This window comes from Neltuma alba, unplaced genomic scaffold (genome assembly GCF_004799145.2).
Source record: "Neltuma alba isolate B1F8T4 unplaced genomic scaffold, ASM479914v2 tig00011574_pilon, whole genome shotgun sequence".
Lineage (NCBI taxonomy): Eukaryota > Viridiplantae > Streptophyta > Magnoliopsida > Fabales > Fabaceae > Neltuma > Neltuma alba.
The window spans coordinates 573,506-588,077 of NW_021636228.1; the positions used below are offsets into that span (position 1 = coordinate 573,506).

Here is a 14,572-nt window from a genome sequence, read left to right on the forward strand (position 1 = left end):
TATTGTCCAGGTAATTGAAGGCTTAAAGCCGTGACACCATACTCTCCGTTGCCCTTGACCTCCAAGAAATGGGCACCATATGGAGGCCTCGTGCTCTGGAGGAAAATTCCAGGTTTTGCACCGAGGAGGTGTGTCTCAACAAAATCAGACCTGCGGATCATAGCAGCCCAAGATTTGCAAGTAAGCCTCGCACTGCTATGGAGCCACTGAGCAGGGAGTCTAGTCAGGATATTAAACATGACATCTTCAGGGAGGCACTCTGAAGAGTTATTGCTCTCGCTCTTGTTCTGAGGCTCTAAGCAACTGCTGCCTCCACTGCTGCAATCCTTTCCCCCATCATCTTTCTTCTCCGAATCCATTTTCAGCTGTTTCTACAACTGTATTGACAAAAATATTTACTGTTTGAATTTGAGCTAAATTTTAAAGATAGCATCTCCACTGTCACAAGAATAATTGCCTTGTCAATCCATCTCTCACACAAACACAGAAATTCTTGCTGGCTTCAACTGATTATAATAATTTGTTTTGAAATTGAGGTTGCAAGATGCCTTCCAGATTGGTAGCAAATCTTTCCAAGATTAACGCTATTATCACTACATATGAATTTAGGTTATAAAGCAAAAAAGGCAGAAGACCTGGAATATTGGGATCGGTTAATGGAGAGAGTTCAAGCACCAGTAAAGACAAGAAGCCAACGCGTATGGAGTGGGCCCTAGCCTCACATGTAATCTAACACATTAACAACTATTCCTTTTATTGTACTCATAAATAGAGTCTACAATTTCATGCAAACTCCTAGTTTATCACTATTAAAATGAAGAAATGTCCCAAACTATATAAGCACACTTCAGCGATAAGTCAGGGCTATAACTTGCTACAGACTATTAAAGGAATACCAAAATATCAATATATATAGTCAAACTTGGACGTCCTATTATTCATATGACATGAATAATACCACTCACTTGAGACTTAGTATGAAGTGCAAAGCCCGTAATCTAGTTCTTGTTCAAGTGGCATCCAACTGTAAGGGAGGTCCTTAGACATAGAACCGGTGGAAGAAAGAAAATTTTGGAAGAAAAAATGTTACAGAAAAGAAGAGAAGGTGAAGAAGATGGAAGGCGAAAAATCCACCATTTAATTTTGCAGAAAGACAAGATTATATCTCAAAGAAATATATAAGGATGGTAGGCCTCACTCTTAAACCAATCAGAAATTCAAACCTGCTCAATATATATACGCATATACAGGGATGATTACTGAAAATAACCCAATTAACCAAATGAAGAGAATAGCTATCTTTTGCAAGATTCCCACTCCGCAACAAAGGTATTGAATAATTTGTAGAAGCTTGATACACTATATGACAAGCGATTAAAGGATTTTTCAAATTAAGCGAACGGTTAGATCGGGAAATTCAGTCCACATACGCAAAGAACTGCAATAGGCCATGATTAGGATAGACAAGGGCATCCGAACGCGGACAAAACGAGAAGAATGCACGACAGAAACGGAAATCCAGGCAGAAATGCATATACAGATAATTTAGCAGATGCGAGATCATCGAAAAGGTGGGAAAACAAATATCAGAAATTCAACCGCAGTCCTGTGAATCACTAAATAAACGAACATTGAAGCTAATTTGATAGAGTATTAAAAGAAGAAGAAGAAGAAGAAGTTAATTTGAGAGACGATACCGAAAATTTCAACGAAAAAGGAACAAGCAAAAACTTAAGAATAAAGGTCTTGATTCGTGAAAATAAGTAACAAGTGGGAACCTTACGACTTGTCACTGAGATTCGCTTCCTTCCAAGCAGAGTAAATTGCAAGAATGGTGGATTTCTCACTCTTCACAGCACGAAGTGTTAAGTCGGCGCCCGGTCGCGCTGCGCCGGAAGCTTTTGCTGTGTTATGGTTCAAGCACTTTAATAAGGCTCTTTCTAATTGGTTAACAAAGAGGGTAAAGAGCACAAGAGGAAAATACCATAATGATATTCATTGCTTGAGGAAAACGATGCTACAGTTAGTCAATATCCACTGTCCACAGGAGATGTGTAAGGTGAAAAGGACACGTAGACATAGTGATAGAAAAATCCAAAATCAGATAACGACAGCCAACAAGATTGAAAATAAACACTAATGGGCTTCTTATTGGACTTGCTTTTGATTGGATTGGTCTTATGCTTCAACAGAAAATACCCCCTTTCCAATTTTAGTTTTGGCCACTATAATCTCAGAGGGTACCTTATAATTTCGTAAACATTTGATCTGAATTACCTTAACACGGTTAACAGCCGCCAAACTAAAATTCCTATGATGTTTTAATTTAATGAGTTTTAGTTTTGATTATTAGTATGTTTTAACAAATTTTAGTTTTCATCTTATATGATACTATAATTAAATTCGAGCCAAATTTTTGTAGCAAAAAATTGGAATTAGTGTTGGATAAACATCCTAAACTCATCAGATCTGGATTGTCCATATCTCATTTTGATAATTGAAATTTGATTCCTTTTTTTATTTATTGTGAATAATTATTTTAATATATATAGAATCTAAAATAGAGATAATTTTTCAAATATCATTCTTTCAAAAAATTGTTTTTCTATTTAAAAATAACTAATTAAAGATTTTAAATATGGATCATTCAAATCAAACATAGATAATCCAGATCTGATGAACTTAGGCTGCTCATCAAGATGATGAGTACTAAAACTGGTTGGTCAAAAAATACGATTTAAACTCACAGGAATTAAGTTAAAATTCGATAAAAAAATTTTTAAAGTATTGGTAATAGCATTTACCCTTTGTTAGTGTACTTTTGTCAATTTTTATGAGTTAACAGAATCCAATTTTTCTTTCTTTTTTTTTTGTTATAATAAAGTTTAGATGAATTGGGCCAGTAACGAGATTGAAATTCATAATCTTGTATGTTATAAATTGACTTTTTAATACCAATAAGTGTTGGTCCAAATAGAAGGGACTTGGGCGCTTTAAACATCATGTCTTGGGTTTAATCCTTGAAGCTGTGTGTATGAAAAAAACACTGTTAGAAGGGGTCCCTGCTACAATGCCTGATAGTACTATGAGAGATTAGTCTCTTATTGTTCGGGTGGGAGGATACTTTAGGCAACAACAAAAAATTGACTTTTTATTAACTACATGAATTTTTGTTTTTATTAAAAAGAGAATCAATTTGTGACAAATTGGAGTCCAATCCCATTCAGAACCCAAGCACAAAATTAGCAGAACACAAGAAAAACGATACACTATTTATGGAATATGTGACGGGCTTAACTTGTTGAAAATAAATTACGTGGTGGTCAATGCTTTCTTTTAAATAATCGGCCCAATATTTTTACGGGACATGGGAGACCTCATATTGGCTTCATCCAAATATTAGCTTTTTTAACTAGTTAGCGAATCAGCTTGTAACTCACAACTAGAGCTGAAAAAATAGGCTGGTCTAGTCCTATAAAGTTGACGGGCTTAAAAAAACCGACTTTACATGATCAAAATTTTAAAAATACCCAAATTTGTTAGACCTGATTGTTAAGCAGACAAGCTCATAGCTGGTTTGCAGGCTTTCGACCTGTTTAAAAAAATTTATTTTTCATATTTTTTATATGCTTTATCAAAAATTAAAAATAAACCAATGAAATTACTAGCAAAAGACATAAATATAAATAAAATTAAGTCACAAATATGAAAGATCATCGTTTATAAATGTCCATCAACATACAAAAAAAATCTAAAACATCTATTAGACATAACAAGTTAATGACATTAACATTCAAAAGTTCTATTAAAAGTATACAAACATTTTCATAAAAGAAAAAGGACAAAATCTATCATCACTATCATTAATTGTAAGAATATTTGATTGTACTTCACTAGTAATAGGCTTTTCTTAACTTCCAAAAATATTAATGATTTCTTCTCAATACTATTTAGCTATTATGGACTCTAATATGTCTTCTTTCGTCTTTTTGAATTGAACTTTTTGCCCATCAGTAAATTTATTTAAAAGTATTAATGTTAAGTTTGTTTTAGAGGTTTCAACTTGCAACCATTGGAGATTGATTCTGTGTTGTCTACTTACTACCTCTAGTCTTAATTATAAGACCTTGTTTGACTACAAGTGAGATCTTATAATTAGGAGTGGAGGTGATTTTTTTTCTTAGGCTTTAATTATGAAAATCACTTTGCTACACAATCTCATAGGAAGTCATAAATATTTAAGCATTTTGAATTGATCAATAGTATGCTTTTAATGAGCTAACTATGTCATCCATTTTTAGTTTTTGTTTAGGATGGTCTTTTTTGGTTTTATCTAACTCGCTTATCTAATTCTATTTAAATATACAGTAAAAATTATGATATAGTTACTATAGAAAAAGTGTTAACTTATTTATTAAAATTTTATAACATATATGCAAATTGATAAGTATATGTTGGTTCAATCATTAAAATTTTTGTTTTAATATGGGGAATATATTTTGTTTATTCTAATATATAACTGTTGGTTCAAAAAAAATTGAAATCTAATTTAAGATATGGAGAATATAATTTTATTTATTTTAATATCATTAGAGATTAAGGTATGAGCTGAGAATGAATGAAATATTGAAAGTGAAACTTAGAGAGGGAAAGTGTGTAAAATGTTAGAAACTTATATTAGGATAAAAAATATAAATTAAAAAAAAATTATTGTTAGCGGGTTTAAATGGGCCAATCGGTGGCCCTATAGAGTCGACTTTTTTATTTTTGAGCCATACAGGACTAACCCTTTTAAGTCCAAGTTCCATTTGAAGATTCCAAATTATAAACCCAACCCTTCATTTAAACAGGTTTAAACAGATCAGTCTAACAGGCTCAATCCTACTTTTAATGTAATAATTTTGTTAGTGGGAGACTTGTGATCATCTCTATAAGTGCTTTCTCATCTAAACTTGTTTTGTCAAGGAAAAAAAATGTTTGTTTCTCAACACTAGAAGTATTTTGAATAACACGATGACTTGTAGTACATTGTTATATTTTCGTAATATTTTAACTTTATCAAAAAAATAATTAAACATGTTACATCGTCTGATCTTTTGCCAATTAATATATCTTGTCTTTAGTATAAGATCTAATTGGTTAATTTAAGTAGATTAAGAAAACTAATTAAGTTAGTTATTTGTAATAAATAGGTGTTGTCTTTCTTAAAATATCTTTACTAATTAAGTGTATTGATTAGAACTACTATTATTGCATGAACTGTCTTCGATAAACTTGAATGAAAAGAGTTGCTTTGTTTTCAGACTGTTCATCTTCATCAGCTCACACCGCGGGATGTTCGATTTGTCTCGTCTCGATTTCAATGAGTTTGGGATAGGACAAAAATAATTTCGGGATAGGACAAAAATAATTTCGGGACAGGACGACTATGAGACGAGACGGGACAGGACAGTAACTGGGATGAGGTTGTCTTGTCTTGTCTCAGAATGTTTTTTTAAAATTATTTATTAATAATAATTATTAGATTATTCAATTCACTTATTAATAATAATAATGATTTTTATTGTGTTTTTCAGTTCAAAAGTTATAATATTATCTCAACAAAATCTTCTTTCTCGATAAAATAATTCACAAAACCATTATATAGTATTCTTTTATGGTATTTTTTCTATAGTATTGTTTTCACACCATTTTTATATTATATAATTAAACTTTCTACATAATATTTTTTCATAATATTTTTATCTTTCAAAGTCTAATAAAAAATAATATTATAATATTAAAAAACTTATACAAAAAATTATAGTGATTTTTTAGGAAACGAGACGTCCCGTTCAACCGAGATAGAATCGGAACGAGACGCACAAAAATCACATCCCGTTCCTCTTCATTGGGATAAGACCAGGGCGAGCCTATTCCGATCTCACACCTAAATCTCCTTCTCAATCACTTTAACCTTCTCTGATGCACCACCTTCGTCTCCATGAAATTTAAACATATATATCCTGTCACCCTGCAAAACTGCAAATCACCGTCACCACAATTAAACCTTTTACCAACTTAAATCTTTCACTTTCCATCTACTAAAACCTGTCTTCCCCACTCCTCCGTGTACACTAGCTCATCAAACGAACATTCACTCTAAAGTCAACAACATGAAGATCCATTCTTCTTTCTCCTCTTGCTTTCCTCCTCCTTTTCTTCTTTCACTATAGTTCAGTTAACACCAGCCGCTGGTCCTAAACCCTCGGCCACACCTGCACCAGCTGCTCCGGCGCGGCTCCGGCAAAACCGTTAGTGCCCAGTGGACCCCAGTCGGAAGATTCCTCAGATGCTACCACCGACAATATCATTAAGATCCTCAGGAAGGCTACAAACTTCAATTTCCTTATCCGTCTCCTGAAGACTACCCAGTTGATCAACCAAATCAATTCGCAGCTTGTAGCCACCAGATCCGCCAGTGGCATAACCATTCTGGCTCCCGATGACGGTGCTTTCTCAGAACTCAGCCGGATTCCTCAACTCTCTGGACGATAACCAGAAGATCGAACTCTTGCAGTTCCACGTTCTCCCCGTCTACGTTTCGAGTTCCAACTTCAACTCGCTGACCAACCCGATCCGGACACTGGCCGGACTGAACCCGAGCAGGTTGCAGCTGAACGTGACGGCTTATGGGAACATGGTGAATATTTCAACTGGGGTGGTTAATACCACAATTGCGGGCATTGTTTACAGTGGTAAGTCACTGGCCACGTCATTTGAACAAAGTGTTACTTCTGTTGGATTTATTCAAGCCAAAGGCTCTGACGCCGGCGCCGTCTGTGGCACTGGCTAAAGCTCCCAAGTCTGATAAGGAGAATCCTTCTATGGGCGGGGATGATGATCAGAGCGAGTCTGTGAAGTAGAAGTCTGGGGCCGTCGGTTTGAATAGCGGCATTCTAGCAGCAACGTTGTCGTCTGTCGGAGCAGCCCTGGTTGCAGCTGGAACAACGACGTCGTATTGGAGAACACAAACTGCGCCATTTTGCAAGCTGTTAATTGTTAATAAATATTCTTTTATTCTTTTTTGGGATCACCAATTTCCTGTTTTGTTTTGCGTCGTGTTTTTGTTTGGGTGTGATTGGGAGAGATTTTTGGAGGGTGACGAATCACTCTCGAGATAAATTAGTCCAAAGTTTTGTTGGAGCTTCACATGTATGATTTGACATTGAAATGGCTACCTGAAATTCAATAACAATGGGGTCCAAATCATAGATGTACTTTGCCTTTGTTAAATATTTTTAAAAATTAAGAATATAAATTGATATCAAGTTGAGATTGTGGAAGCTCTCAGATTATGTAAGGACATCTCTCGATACGTCCATGAAGAGAAATCATTTTGAAATATTTTTTTTAATCTTTTGCAAAACAATTTTACTCTCTATGAATGTGTATAAAACATTACTTCTTCCGTTTCTTATTATAAGAGACAAATAACCAAATTACGTTGATAAAAAAAACAGTTAAAATTAGTTGAAAACAATTAATATGTAAAAAGTATAATGTTTTTTCCAACAATGCCTCCATTAATAAGGAGAGAGAGTATGAGAAAGAACAATTAAATTATTAAAAGAAAGAGAAGTGGGAGGGAGAGAGAGTATGAGTTGGAGACAAAATAAATAGGGGTAAAATAGGAAATCAATACAAAAACATAAAGACAATTTTTAAGTGTCTTTTATATATAGGAACATATCATAAGCATTAAATGTCTCTTATAATAAGGAATGGAAGGAGTATTAAATAAATATGCTTAGCTCTGATAGGATTTTCTTCAATGTTATTCTCTCTTCGAAAAGAAGATATTTGGATGTGTATTAAAGATGTTGGGGACTAAGAAATTAATGAAAGGATTATGCTGCAATCATACTCCCTTTGGTCCATAATATAAAAAGTTAGTTAGTTTGTTTCACATACCAAGAAATAAAAATTTAGTCATTAAATGTGTTCTAAAATGATAAAAATTTCCTATTTGACCCCTAAAAATGATAAAGTTATCTTTAATATTACACTTTTATTATTAATCGTCTTCTCCAATATTTAATGGCAATGAAAGCAAAAAAAATTACATTAATTAACCTGCCAAAGTCTTATATTTTGAGTCTCGTTTTTGCCTGAGCAATGGAGGGACTATTATATTCAAAACTAAATGTCAACGGATGATACTATACTAAAAAAATAATCGATGAGAGTAAATTACACGACTCATCAATCTTCAACGGATCAACTCATTAGCATTTTCAAAGAAGGATGATCAGAGAATTATAAATGGTCTATTCAATTTGATTATCGTTGCCACTTCTTCACAAGTTGTAACGTCTATCAATTTCCTTACTGCTTCATTCTTCTTGTTCTAGTTTTTGCTGCCTCTGATTTACTCGTTGATCTCCTTCATTTTGCTGATTTATTACTTTATTTTTCGATTTCTTGAAGCAGCGAAACAACCCAGAAGAATAATAGAAGCAATATATATATATATATATATCCCTCTCTCTCTCTCTCTCTCTCTCTCAGCTTAGAGATGGACGAAAGCCAAACCTGTTCAACAGAAGAAAGCACGTGGATGATCAAGCCACTCACAGGGTCACCTTCCAACTCCAACATTGGCTCATTGATTTCGAGTCGTCCCGCTTGTTTGAAGGGTGCGGTGAGTTTGAATGGCCTTGATGTTTCTGCTCTGAGATTGTTCGCCATGAATGGCATAATGGAGGCGTTGACAGATGCTAATGCTTTTATCAACGGCGTGTACGGTACAGAAACTGCCATGGCCGATCTGGTAGAGAGAGTTACAGTAAGAGCTCAAAGAGACAGTTTATTTGATATGGTCATTGGTTAGCGTGGCAAAGAAGTCAGACATGAAAAGGACCAATTTATTATTTGATAAGATTTGTAGGGTGATGAGGGTAGCAAGAAGGAAGAAGCCAGCAGACTTGAAAAGGATCCAAGGAGAACTAGCTAATGCACTGGGCTTCACAATGGAAGATGAGTCTGAAACTAGGAGAGCTTCTCTGTTGAGAGAGAGAATCAAAACGCAGCAGAAAATTCCTGTGCCGCTACAAGATCTCAACCAGGGACTAGATTTGCAAAGATCAGGAATTCCATTTGGGGCTGATCATACTGGCCGCAAGATTCTTTTGACTTCTACAAACCAAGAGATATTGTCCAACCAGATGCATGCTCACAAGGTTTTCAAATTTGTCTGACAAAGATTGGCACATATGTTCGGATCACACTCTGCATTTGAATTATACTGTACTGTACGTATTTTAGTGATGTCGTTGCTGTGATCTTTGTGTTTAACTCTTGCATGCCACTGGGGCTTCAGTTTATTTGGCCGCTTATTAATTTTTGACCTTTGGTTTTATGAATTCTTATGGTCCTGCGAGATTTCCTGAATTTTTTTGTATGGCTGATGAAGACATAGCATTTTAGAAACATTATGAATCAAGACTAGAAATATTTTGAATAACACTACGTAGTTATATTTTATACTCCTCCGGTCCTAAATGCAAGACCCTTATACTACTATAGTATAAGAGTCTTACATTTAGGACCTAGTAGTATAAGGGTCTTACATTTAGGACCGGAGGAATATTATTTTAATTTTTCAATAAATAAATCAAATATATTCTTTTTCCGATCCTTTTTTTTTTTTGGGTGTCAATTGTTGTACATCAGATGAACCTGAAAGAAAAGGGTTGCTTCGTTTTCTGAGTGTGCATCTTCATCAACTCACCTAAATCTCCTTCTCAATCGCTTTAACCTTCTCTGATGCACCACCTTCATCTCCATGAAACTTGACATATTCTGTCGCCGTCAGAATTAAACCTTTTACCCACCTAGTGATTCACTTTCCAGCTCCACCTATAAAAACCTTTCCCTCCCTCTCCTCCATGCACACTCATCAAACAAAACATTCATTCTGCATATAACAATTATCAACAAGATGAAGATCCATTTCTTCTTTCTTCTCTTGCTTTCCTCCTCCCTTTCTTCTTTCAGTTTAGCTCAGTTAACACCAGCCGCAGCCCCCAAGCCAGCTCCTAAACCCCCGGCCAAACCTGCACCAGCTGCTCCAGCGCCGGCTCCGGCAAAGCCGTTAGTGCCCAGTGGACCCCAGTCGGGAGATTCCTCGGACGCTTCCAACGACGGCATCATTAAGATCCTCAGGAAGGCCAAAAACTTCAATTTCCTTATCCGTCTTCTGAAAACTACCCAGTTGATCAACCAAATCAATTCGCAGCTCATAGCCACAAGATCCGCCAGTGGCCTAACCATTCTGGCTCCCGACGACAGTGCCTTCTCAGAACTCAAAGCCGGATTCCTCAACTCTCTGGACGATAACCAGAAGATCGAACTCGTGCAGTTCCACGTTCTTCCCGTCTACATTTCCAGCTCCAACTTCGACTCCCTCACCAACCCGGTCCGGACACTCGCCGGACTGAACCCGAGCAGGTTACAGCTGAACGTGACGGCTTATGGGAACATGGTGAATATTTCAACGGGGGTGGTTAATACCACAATTGCAGGCATTGTTTACACTGATAGGTCGCTGGCCATATATCATCTGAACAAAGTGTTGCTTCCACTGGATTTCTTCAAGCCAAAGGCTCTGGCTCCGGCACCGTCGCTGGCACTGGCTAAAGCTCCGAAAGCTGATAAGGAGAATCCATCTATGGATGGGGATGATGATCAGACCGAGTCAGTGAAGAAGTCTGGGGCTATTGGTCTTAATGGCGGCCTTCTAGCAACGTTGGCTTCTTTCGGAGTTGCTTTGGCCGCGGCAGCATTACCGACGTCGTATTGAAGAAGATGAACTACACCATCTGCAACCTGTTTGTTAATACTTGTTTTTTTCGGCCCACAATTTTATGATATGGTTTTGTTTGTTCTACTTTGCAAGAATGGTTCCTAATTATCCATTTTCCTTTTTTGGCCAACAATTAACTATCCATTTTTAAAAATCTTAATTATGAGAAAACATGTACATGATATACAAAAACCAGAGAAAAGAATCCTACAAGATACTACTACCTCCGAAGATCCAGTCAACTAATAAGAAAACGAAATAAATTATTTAATTATAGCATATATTATATGATCTATTTAAAATGCTCATATATATCATTGGATATATCAATGTATAGATCAAGTAAATTAGTTGAGAGAAACATGATAAATATAAATATTTTAAAGTAACTTATATAGCTTCTCTAATCTTTCCAAATTAGTCAATATTATTTTATATATAAGGACCAGAGGTACATAGTACAAGATTCACTTGGTATCAGGGGGGAAAAAAAAAGATTCACTTGGTAATGCGTTTGTACTCCAAAATAAATCTTATGCCAATACAGTTTCTAGTGGCATCAATTTATTAGATAGACAATACTAGATTTTAACACAAATTTCAGCTTTAATTTTACTATAGTTTAGAATATTAAACATTTCAAAATACCATAAAGTTCTTATCTTCCCACACGTAATAGCGTGTCAATAATAGTGTATATGACGTATTTCATAACCCTATAATCGTAGAATAAATGTCATATTTACTCATTTTCAGCATTATAGAACACACTAGTAAAATAATCAGTGATAATCATTAAAAGCAATTAATTCATCTTTTGTAAGCAGTCTATTTTATTATAATCAACCATGGGATGTTTTGGTATGTTATATATGCTCAACAAAAAGGAGCTTGCGTAAATCTGGTACCATATCCTTAAAAACACTTGTACTCAAACCGGCAGCATCTATGCAAAGGCCTCCATATATATAATTAGACACGCACACATAGAGTCACACCGCATTATTTTGCAGAAGATTTGCCAATGGTAGCCTTAGAGATTAATCATGTAAAAACTACAGACCAATTTCTATTAAGAAGCATATATTCTAACTTGCTGTGAACATGTCCACATTCTCGCTAGCTAGCTTTATGCAGAAGAATTTTGTAAGCCTTATTATAAAGTCTCAAGGAATTACATATATAACTTTGCCAAAAAAAGAAGAAGAAGAAGAAGTCAGTTTAAGCAACTTCTGATTTTTTGCTATGGGTTTTTTTTTCCTCTTCTTCATTTAGCTTATGCCCTTTGCCTATCTATCTCCCTTCATTTCTTAATTAATTCTAGCTAGCTTTTTTATTTCAAGAAAAGGCATGCTAAACCTACTCCCAATCCCAAAGAGTCGCATCAAATTCTGAACAACATTTCGAATCCTAGCTATAAAGACATACATACTATAAATGGATTTTTCCTTTGAGAAATTGAGGTAAACTCGACACATAGATGGTTTTTTCAAAGAGGTGAAAAAAAGTTTTTCCTTTTTTCAGCCCAAAGATGCATTTTATCAACTTGCACCTAATCCCTTTCTCAATCACCACAACCTTCCCCGATGCACCACCTTAATCTCCATGAAACATAACATATTCTGTCACACATCAAAACTACAAGTCACTATCATAATTAAACCCTTTACCCAACTAATCATTCATTTTCCACCTATAAAAACTTTCTCTTCCAACACCTCCTCACCCATCAAACAAACGTTCATTCTAAAATTAATAATAGTTCTCTCGAGCCTTCTATACTGTAATCAACAAGATGAAGCAAATCCATTTCTTCCTTTTCCTCTTGCTTTCCTCCTCCTTCTCTTCTTTCACTTTAGCTCAGTTAACACCAGCCGCAGCCCCAAAACCAGCTCCTAAACCCCAGGCCAAACCTGCACCAGCTGTTCCGGCACCGGCTCCGGCGAAGCCGTTAGTGCCCAGTGGACCCCAGTCGGGAGATTCCTCGGACGCTTCCAACGACGACATCATTAAGATCCTCAGGAAAGCCAAAAACTTCAATTTCCTTATCCGTCTTCTGAAAACTACCCAGTTGATCAACCAAATCAATTCGCAGCTCATAGCCACAAGATCCGCCAGTGGCCTAACCATTCTGGCTCCCGATGACGATGCTTTCTCCGAACTCAAAGCCGGATTCCTCAACTCTCTGGACGATAACCAGAAGATAGAACTCGTGCAGTTCCACGTTCTTCCCGTCTACGTTTCCAGCTCCAACTTCGACTCCCTGACCAACCCGGTCCGGACACTCGCCGGACTCAACCCGAGCAGGTTGCAGCTGAACGTGACGGCTTATGGGAGCATGGTGAATATTTCAACTGGGGTGGTCAATACCACAATTGCAGGCATTGTTTACACTGATAGGTCACTGGCCATATATCATCTGAACAAAGTGTTGCTTCCGCTGGATTTCTTCAAGCCAAAGGCTCTGGCTCCGGCGCCGTCGCTGGCACTGGCTAAAGCTCCGAAAGCTGATAAGGAGAATCCGTCCATGGATGGGGATGATGATCAGACCGAGTCAGCGAAGGAGAAGTCCGGGGCTGAGGGTCTGAATGGCGGTTTTCTAGGAACAACGTTGGCTTCAGTCGGAGTAGCTTTGGCGGCGGCTGCTCTAACGGCGTCGTATTGAAGAATTTAAGCTTCGTCATTTAATTTGCAAGCTGTTAATAGTTGTTTTCTTTTCTTTTCTTTTCTTTGCCCCACAATTTTTCTTATCTTTAATTTGATGTTTTGGTTTTGTGTGCGTGGCATGGGGAGAGATTATTGTATGTGAAGCCTTTGCGTTATATTCGTGCTTTTCAATGAGTAAGATGTGATTGCTTTGTGTAATTTCACTTGCTCTTTTCGTGTTTTCGGCCGACATCAATCTTTATATGTTCTATATACATCTCATCTAAGACGTAAAATCTATGTCCTCTATATAATTATTACTACTAATCTTATTAATATAAGAGCTAATTTGACTTTTAATTTAATTTTAAATATAAGAATTTAATTCATTTTGTCTCTGATATTTAGTTATTTTTATCAAAGTAATCCCTATAATAATTGCACATATTAAAATTTTTATCAAATAATAGTTCTAGTTAATACACATGATTAACAGGGGTATTTTAGATAAGACAACAATTATTTATTACTAATAACTAAATTAATTTTCTTAATATCCCCAAATTAGTTATTTAGTTCTTATATTAAGAACATAAGTTAATATTTATTAACTAAGCTCGTTCATTTGCTTGAATGAATTTGGAACAAGGGCATGCATCCTCATATTTGATTGTACAAACGTAATTTTATACTTACATTCTACGTATTTAAAATTAAGTAATTATTTGAGCCTGCAAAATTATTATTGGAAGAGTTTGATAGAGAAAGAAGAAAGGATAAAAAAGGAAACACGTTTTAGAGGTAGCTTTGCTATAATCCATCATAAAGTAAAAAATTGATCTATTTTAATACTCTTCCCGTACTAAATATATGATCTTTATATACACTATATAAGAGTCCTATATTTAGGACCGGAGAAGTATCTCTGAGACCATTTATAACACTGCTTTAATATTGTGATTTTTTTTTAAGAAAAATCCTCTAATTGTATATGTACGTGCGAATTTGCACAACATTGTGAGAATTTTGATGCCAAAAAAAAGAAAGAAGCATACTTAGCATAGTGAGAATTTTATTTCA

The 14,572-nt window shown here is 35.7% G+C and overlaps 2 protein-coding genes and 1 pseudogene across 2 annotated transcripts; all 3 read left to right on the forward strand.

Annotated features, from left to right (window-relative positions):
• Positions 1-5,428: 5,428 nt before the first annotated feature.
• LOC114715098 (fasciclin-like arabinogalactan protein 12) lies at positions 5,429-7,287 on the forward strand (annotated as a pseudogene).
• A 2,642-nt stretch (positions 7,288-9,929) lies between these two features.
• LOC114715069 (fasciclin-like arabinogalactan protein 12) lies at positions 9,930-10,963 on the forward strand. The gene has a single exon (XM_028899878.1). It carries the CDS (start codon positions 9,983-9,985, stop codon positions 10,841-10,843), a length of 861 nt encoding a protein of 286 aa, XP_028755711.1. The 5' UTR covers positions 9,930-9,982; the 3' UTR covers positions 10,844-10,963.
• A 1,621-nt stretch (positions 10,964-12,584) lies between these two features.
• Positions 12,585-13,711, forward strand: LOC114715068 (fasciclin-like arabinogalactan protein 12). Its single transcript, XM_028899877.1, has one exon. It carries the CDS (start codon positions 12,642-12,644, stop codon positions 13,509-13,511), a length of 870 nt encoding a protein of 289 aa, XP_028755710.1. The 5' UTR covers positions 12,585-12,641; the 3' UTR covers positions 13,512-13,711.
• The last annotated feature ends 861 nt before the right edge of the window (positions 13,712-14,572 follow it).

What these genes read in the sequence shown, in the direction of transcription:
- LOC114715069 (XM_028899878.1), top strand. Translation starts at nt 9,983, where the DNA reads ATGAAGATCCATTTCTTCTTTCTTCTCTTGCTTTCCTCCTCCCTTTCT.
- LOC114715068 (XM_028899877.1), top strand. Translation starts at nt 12,642, where the DNA reads ATGAAGCAAATCCATTTCTTCCTTTTCCTCTTGCTTTCCTCCTCCTTC.